The sequence below is a fragment of the Tupaia chinensis genome, unplaced genomic scaffold, assembly GCF_000334495.1.
Source record: "Tupaia chinensis unplaced genomic scaffold, TupChi_1.0 Scaffold000659_1, whole genome shotgun sequence".
Taxonomy (NCBI): Eukaryota; Metazoa; Chordata; class Mammalia; order Scandentia; family Tupaiidae; genus Tupaia; species Tupaia belangeri.
In genome coordinates, this window is record NW_006160181.1 from 1,307,439 (window position 1) to 1,315,457 (window position 8,019).

At 42.0% G+C, this 8,019-nt stretch overlaps 1 protein-coding gene across 1 annotated transcript; it reads right to left on the bottom strand.

The window, feature by feature from the left end:
• Nucleotides 1-7,040: 7,040 nt before the first annotated feature.
• Nucleotides 7,041-7,277, bottom strand: LOC114009891 (small proline-rich protein 2D-like). Its single transcript, XM_027776289.1, has one exon. The coding sequence runs from the start codon at nt 7,275-7,277 to the stop codon at nt 7,041-7,043; it is 237 nt and encodes a 78-aa protein (XP_027632090.1).
• Nucleotides 7,278-8,019: the final 742 nt, after the last annotated feature.

Below are 8,019 nucleotides of genomic sequence, written 5' to 3' on the forward strand. Positions count from 1 at the left end.
GCATGCATACAACAAAATACTGTTTAGTCTTTGAAAAGAAGGAAAATTTGCCATATCCTACAACATAGATGGCCCTAAAGGGACCTGAATGCCCTAAAGCAGGGATCCCCAACTCCTAGCTAGGACCACTGCCATGGCCTGTCACCCCCCTCCACCCCACTACACTCACACAGTGAGGGGTGGGCAGCCGGTGAGCGAGAGGCTTTGTCTGTGTTTGCAGCCACTCCCCATTGCTTGTAATGCTGCCTGGGCTCTGCCTCCTGTCAGATCTGCAGTGGTATTGGATTCTCATGTGAGCATGAACATTTTTGTTATGTGATTGTTTCATTGTACATTGCAAAGTAGTGGTGGTGAAAATGGGGTGACTGGTGGCTTGATGTGATTCTGGCCCATTCTTCCCTTGCCATCCTTGGAGGGATTGTCTTCCACAAGGCCAGTCCCTGGTGCTGGGAAAGTTGGAGACCACTGCCCTAAAGGACATGATAGAAAATGAAGTGAGCCAGATAGACAAATATTACATGATTCTAGTTATGTGAAATATCTAAAATAGTCAAAATTGAGGAATCAAAGACTTAATGGCATCTCTACCCATCAAGGCTGGATGGAAGGGAAAATGAGAACTTAACAAATTAGTAGGTATATATAATTTCAGTTAAGGAAGATGAATTCTCTCTAGAGCTCTGCTGTGTACTCTTGTACCTGTAGTCGACAGTAATGTATTGTACTCACTGTGGGCACTCACCCCTCCATGCTGCAGGGGCAGTTCTGAAATGATTGTACACTTTAAATTTGCTAAGAGGATAGCTCTTATGTTAAGGGTTCCTACTTGAATAATAAAAAAATAATAAAGTAATTTTTAAAAGAACATGAAAAAAGAGGGGAAGAAGACACACCTGACCCCAAGGAAGAGCCTGAGGCCACTTTTTGTGAAATCCTTGCTATTTCTTTTCTTTTTTTTTTTTTTGAGAGGTTTTCGCTATAGGGCACGTGCGCTCGCCAGACAGACAGAGAGAGACAGAGAGACAAAAAGCGAGAAATCACCCCCCAGTGGGGATGGCCATGCCACAACCCCTTTTCCTCCATTCTCCTCTCGGGATCTTGGGCACGCACATGCGGCCAGTGTGTTTTAAGCCACCGGGTCCAGGACGCAAACCACGGTCGCCTACACGGGAGTCCAGCGACATAGCCATTATGTCAACTGCTGGTCCCCAAATCCTTGCTATTTCTTAGGAAGGAAGTGGGAGGGGTCACTAAGGACCTGTGGAAACCCAGTGGGCTTTAAAGATGTCTAACATCAGGGTGTTGGCAGGGCTAGTTCCTTCTAGGGGCTTCAAGGAAGATTGCTGTGTTGCCTTTCTAGATTCAAGAGGCTGCTTGTATGCTTTGCTGCTACCCACCACAATCCTCCTGCCTTCCTCTTTATAAGGGCTCTTATGAGGACTTGGGTCTTGGCTCATCCTAATGCATCTTCCCATCTCAACAGCCATAACTTAATCACAACTGTAAGGTTGTGATTTTTCCCATGTGAGGTAAATTTACAAGTATTAAGGATTTGAATGTGGACATTATTGCTTGTGGGAAGGGCACTAGCCAACTTGTCACAAAGGTAGAGCTATCACCAGAGAATTTCCACTGGAGTCCTGATAGCTGTTGGATTCGCTTGTCTCTCTCATGAAGGTTATACCTCCTAAATACAAGGAACTAACACATACTTTTGCATCTCCCTAAAAATGTAGCAGACTTACATTTTAATTTTTAAAGAGTTATTTATTTTACTTCATTTATTATTATTCTTCACTTTGATGAGAGAGAGAGAGAGAAAGAGAGAGAGAGAGAGAGAGAGAGAGAGAGAGAGAGAGAGAAGCCAGGTCCAGGACTCTAACCACAGTTGGCCACGTAAGAGTCCAACACCTTAACCACCATGCCACCTGCTGGCTCCAAGACTTAATCTCCCGAAAAAATTAGTAAGAAACAGAGCTATATATCAGAAGTATACTCATTGTGAGCACCTACCCCTTCATGCTGTAGGGATAGTTCTGAAATGATTGTTTCTTTTCTTTTAGCCATTGCGTATGTTAGACTTCTCATTCCTTGTATTAGAATGAATCTCCAAGTATCAGATGTAGGGATGGGGTTTAGTCTTTCAATTGCAAATACATGTAACTGTACACAAGAGAGATCATATACCAAAACCATTGGCCAAAACCATAGACAAAGACAAGATACTAAAATTGGCAAGAGAGAAACATCAGGTTACTTATAAAGGTTATCCCGTCAGGCTAACATCAGATCTCTCATCAGAAACAATGCAAGCAAGGGAAGAATGGGAAAATATATTCAAAGTATTAAAAACAGTTTCAGCCAAGAATACTATACTTGGTAAGATTATCCTTCATGTGGGAAGAAAAGATAAAAACATTTTCAGATAAACAAAACCTGAAAGAATTTATCAGCACCAGAGCAGCTCTTCAAGAAGTTCTGAAAGGAGCGCTTTACCAGGAAAACTAAAGACAGAAATAAGAGAACAAAAAGCAGCCAGAAAGTGACGAACTTAACGCTAGGGACTAGAAATATCAATAATAATGTTGAATGTTAACTGCCAGGATTTAAATGGAAAGATCGGACTAACACTGCAGAAACACTGCAGAAGAGAGATTAATTACATAAGACTAAACTGCTGAAATAGAATTTTATTACTTTTGAGCAAAACATTTCTGATTTTTTCTTATGTTTTGTTTTCCCAATTTAAGGATTTTGCTTTATTTTGAGCTGTTGATAGGTCGAGTAATTTGTTAAAAAGTGTTTTCCTCTTGTTTGTTTCTTTAAATGGAGACATAAACTTTTCTCCCTTCCTCACCCCTCTGGAATTGAAAAATATTTGGGAGTATTATTATTTGTGGCAGAATGGTTATTTGCATAAGTTCAATAATATCTGTTGCCTTGAATCAGAAATTGGAAATACGCATTATTGGACAGTGCTTTGACTGGAATGTCATATCTGAAGATTAAACCAAAAAACTATGGAACTAAGGTAGATCTCAAGTAAGCCAACAGAAGCTCTTGGAAAGATGGTCTGCCCCAATAAACAGTTCTGCCTGGCAGAGAGGATTAGACATGCTATATGAAAGAATTTGTACCATAAAATAACCTGGACTTTTCCAGCCCAGCATTATAATCAGTAGAGATTGCAAAAGAGCAGCCACAACCAGAGGATTGCCTTCAGGAAGAGTTTGAAGGAAGAAAAAGAGACTGATCTTTGCTAGCAGATGGTATATCACAGAATACTTGGTAGGCAGGGCTGAATTAAGAAGGCTTATGTGGGGAACCAGCAGTTAGTGTAATGGCTATGTCGCTGGACTCCCACGTAGTTGACCGCGGTTCGTGTCCCGGACCCGGTGGCTTAAAACTCACGCCGGGCGCGTGTGCGTGCGTGCCCAAGATCCCGAGAGGAGAATGGAGGAGAAGGGATTGCGGCGTGACCATCCCCCCTGGGGGGTGATTTCTTGCTTTCTGTCTCTATGTCTCTCTCTGTCTGTCTGGTGAGCGCACGCACCCTATAGCAAAAAACCTCTCCAAAAAAAAAAAAAAAAAAAGAAGGCTTATGTGTGTTTGCTTTGAAACAGTTTGAGTAGTTATGTAAATATTTTCTCAAAAACATTTAAAAACATACTATCTCTATTATATAGTCATAAACAAAATTATAACAAATATTTCAAGCATTATCTTTAAAATTAAATTTTTTTTGAAATTTTGAAAGTTGTTTATTAACTGTCAAGAACTATGGAGTATGAGCAAAATTTTTTGGTATGTAAAATAAATGTTTGTGAGAAAATATAGAAATAAATAAATAAATGTTTTTTTTTTTTTTTTTTTTTTTTTTTTTAAAAAGAAACATCCTAAGGAGTGGAAACCAGGTTCACAGAGCTAAGGAACAAAAACTCCGTACTTTGAGTTACCTTCCAGAGCCAGGAGGGGGCAGCAGTGTGGAAGGCAGCAATCAGAAGAGCCCACAGGTCCTGTTTACAAAAAGGTCAAAGATGTTATTGCCCTAAGCCATGGGTGGGCTCCAGTTTGGCAGCTGCTTGGTCTCACTTACTCTGGGGGAGATGTGGGAGTGGGAAAAAGGTGGTGTCGAGAATGATTATACTTGGTTCAGCTGTACCTCAGTTCTTGGGATGTCCTTGTCTGTGTAGACAAGCAGAAAGGACTTTCTGGGCTCTTTGTCCCCAGGGAACAGTCCTCCTGCAGGCATTCTAGGGCTTGGTTTTTAGCATCTTTCATTGCCTCACTATAAGCCCACCAGCTCTTTCAGGTGCTTGAAATGAAGTTACTATTAGCATCAACACATACCTCCTGCAGCTCTGATCTTTAGGAGCTAATGAAACTCATGTAGTTTAGTTAAATAGTCATTGAACATCTACCAGAGGACATCCTCTGTGTGTACACGCGTATGCATGTGTGTGTGTGTATGTGTGTGTGTGCATGTTGGAAGTAAACAGTAGGATGTGAAGATGCAGAGTGCTTTGTGTGGCTGGTGGAAGAAGAATTGGGAAATACATGGAATGTGATTGGATTCAAACTTCCATAGTCATTGAATGTGATTAGTTCTTAAGGAAGGTCCTGCTGGTCCTGCTGGTTAAGAATCCAAGGAAGAAATCTACACAAGAAACCCAGGAATGGCCTGGTAGGAGTAGTCTGGTAGCAGTGGTACAAGTGGTAGGGCACCACTGCATGATACTGGAGCCACATGGAAGGACTGGGTTCAGATCCTAGACAGAGCTAAACATGCTGGGCATGACCTTGCAATCCTAGCTAACTGGTAGGCTGGAGTGAGAGGATCATGGCATGACAAGACCCTGTCAAAAATGCCTTTCTATATCTCTCTCTGAAAAAAAAAAGAGAGAAATAAAAGGAAGGAAGGAACCCAGCAGTCATCCTCTGCTCTACCTCCTCCTCACCTTCCATGTCTAATACATCACCCAGCATGCCATTTCAACTGGGAGAGAAGCCCCTGTCAGATCAGTCTGATGGCCCATGAAACACATATGTGTCCTCAACAACCTAACAGACCCTTCTCTAAATAATCTCATTGTCTCTTAATCTCTTTATCTTCAGATTTATCACACTAGACACTTTCTGGGTGGTGATGTTAATAGAAATGCTAAATTGGTGCTAATCAATAATTGTTAAATCAAAGTGCAGAACTCAATTTTATAGTAAAATCACAGACATATGTAATACTCATAAGTAAGCTGAAGTCCAAGGAGAATTTCTTTAACTTTTTTAAACCTGTGTTACAATGTAGTCTTTTTTTTTTTTTGAGTGAGATTTTTTTTTTTTTTTTTTTTGCTGTAGGTCACGTGCATTGGCCAGAGGAGCAGAGGCAGAGACAGAACACAAGAAATCACCTCCAGAGGGGATAATCATGCCATAATTTCTTCTCCTCCATTCTCCTCTCAGGATTCTGGGCATGCCTGCACACATGCCTAGTGTGAGTTTAAGCTACCGGGTCCAGGACTTGAACCACAGTCAACTATGTGGGAGTCCAGTGACATAACCATTATGCCATCTTCTGGTCCAATAGTATATTATTTTACTGAAAGACTTTGAAGGTCTGGTCCCATGTAATCACTAGACCAGTGGTTCTTAAAGTGTGGTGGGTAGACTTAGGAGGTTCCCGATATGCATTCAATGGTGTCAATGACACCAAAACCATTGTTATGATAATATTAAGGGTTGTTTGTTTTTGTTTTACTTTTTTACTCACAGTCTTTCCTGAATCGATAGCAGAATTTTCTAGAGTACATGATGTACTACTATGATACCATCACTCTGAGAGCTAGAATATCTGCCTGAATAAATTGTATCCAAAATACTCTAGCTTTAATTTTATAATCCAAGAAATCTTAATAGACATAACCCACATGAACAAAACACCTTTGGGGCTCCTTGTTACTTTAAGAGTGTAAATCACTTCCAAAGCCAAATAGTTTGAGATCTGCTGTGGTGAAACTCTCTCTAGGGTCTATCCCCACAAGTTGGACTCCATGCAGGGTCAGGATCACGATTCTGGCCCCTGAAGCTGACTCCCACACGCCTCTGTTGACATTGCAGAACTTATCTCATGCTCAGCCCAGTTCACAGTCCTGACACTGATGGCCAACACTTTCTACCTCCCTGAATGGTGAGTCCTTATCAGAAAGGGATATGCACTTTGTGTAGAGGTAGACCTGGGAGGGATTGAGAATGGGTAAGCAGAGGAGTAGGAGACTGTAGATGAGGCAGGGATCTCTTGTTATGGTCTCTTTCCTGATTTCCTCCAGGGTCCGTTCAAGGATTTCTCAGTCTCAACATTTTTGTCTCTATGTGACTTTCTTTGATTCCTAGCAGAACAGCAAAGGCACACCCAATCAGAATAAATATATTTATGTACTTATTTATTGGGAATTAGAGAGGCAGAAGCATTATAAATCTTGGATTAGGTTCAAAGTCCAGGGGAGAGTGAACTTTATTAGGGTTTGTTGAGATTATTAGGGAAGAAATACAAGCAGAAGAACCCACTGCTTTCACCAGAGTAGAGTGGTGCAGTAGAAGATTTTGGCGAATTTTCCATTAATTTGAAGTTTTCTTGTGTTAAATTTATAACTATGTTTGCTGCTTAAAAATGTTGCAAATCTCACAGAGGCAGATTTAGGCAAGTTCTGTGTTCTTGTAGTCATCTCGTATAACCAACAGGGGGCAGCATGGTAGAGGAGGCAGCTGCTGGGAACACTAGTTAAGTTTGGACCTTGGGTGGAAGATTGGAGAACATGCTGATTTTGTCTAAACTGCTGTCTCCTGGGTGAGTCGCTGGGTGGAGTCGTCAATTCGGGTAGGAAAATCCATCAGACTACAATATCTTTCTTCTTGAGTGTGAAGACACGTAACTTCTTTCAGGCTGTGTGGTGTTTCCTGTTAGCCATAGAGGGATGGAGGTGGGCAAGGGTGCAGCATCTTCAATTGCAGGCCAGGAAGGGTGGCTTCTGAGGCTTCTTAAGGATTCACTTCTGCTTTGGTGGGCACTCCTGCTGGCATGGGGGATGCTGCACAGGTGGGCAGTTCTGTTGACTGGGGCGTGGGGGGCAGGGTTCTGGGATCTTGGGAGGGCAGGGCTCAGGAACCTGGGGAGGGGACTGGCACTTCTGCTGTTTGGAGGGTGGGGGACAAGGTGTAGGCACCAGGACCTGGGGAGGAGGTTGAGGGGGGACTTTACACTGTTGCTGCTGCTGATAGGACATTTTGCCTAGGTTGAAGATGAACTGAAAAAAAGAAAGCACTTAGAATGAGACATCAGTGACAAAATTATTTACAAAACTATCACAAGGGAGAATGCCCTCAGTCACCACCCCTTCTTTAATACTGATGATATGTTCCTACGGCACTCACTCCTGAGACCACTCACCCTACAGGAGCCTCCGTGGACTTTACACCTGCCAGAAAAGTGTGTTTCCATTGGGACTGGCCCACAGATAGCCAGAGTCTGCTCCATTTGCCCCTCCTAGGAGGCTGGTGCCTGGACTGTGCTCTGTTCTTTAAAGGGAACATTTTTATTCTGCATAGGGCTAGGGGGAAGAGAAGAGTGAGCCTTGCTATAAAAGGTAAAGTGACTTCGGAATAGTTTGAAGAAACTAAACTTGGTGTCAACAGGGTTAAATGTATTCCCACTTGCTGATGTAGATAGTCTAATCTGGAGACGGACTATAATTTCGCTGCTGTGAAACACTTCTTTTCTTTGTGATTGTGCTTTTTATTCCTGACTAACACATTTTTTTCCTTACTCGGTCATTTTTGGCAACTTCCCTAAATCTTTAGTACCATCTGTACTGTTGTACAACTTGATCACTGCTTCTTTAAGGAGAATTAGTGACCCTGGTCATGGACCATAATTTTATTTTATATTTTTTAATGCCAGAAAGTGTGGGAGAGAGAGAGAGAGAGAGAGAGAGAGAGAGAGAGAGAGAGAGAGAGAGAGAGAGATAG

Excerpts from the sequence above, each read along its gene's own strand:
- LOC114009891 (XM_027776289.1), bottom strand. The coding sequence starts at position 7,277 with ATGTCCTATCAGCAGCAGCAACAGTGTAAAGTCCCCCCTCAACCTCCT.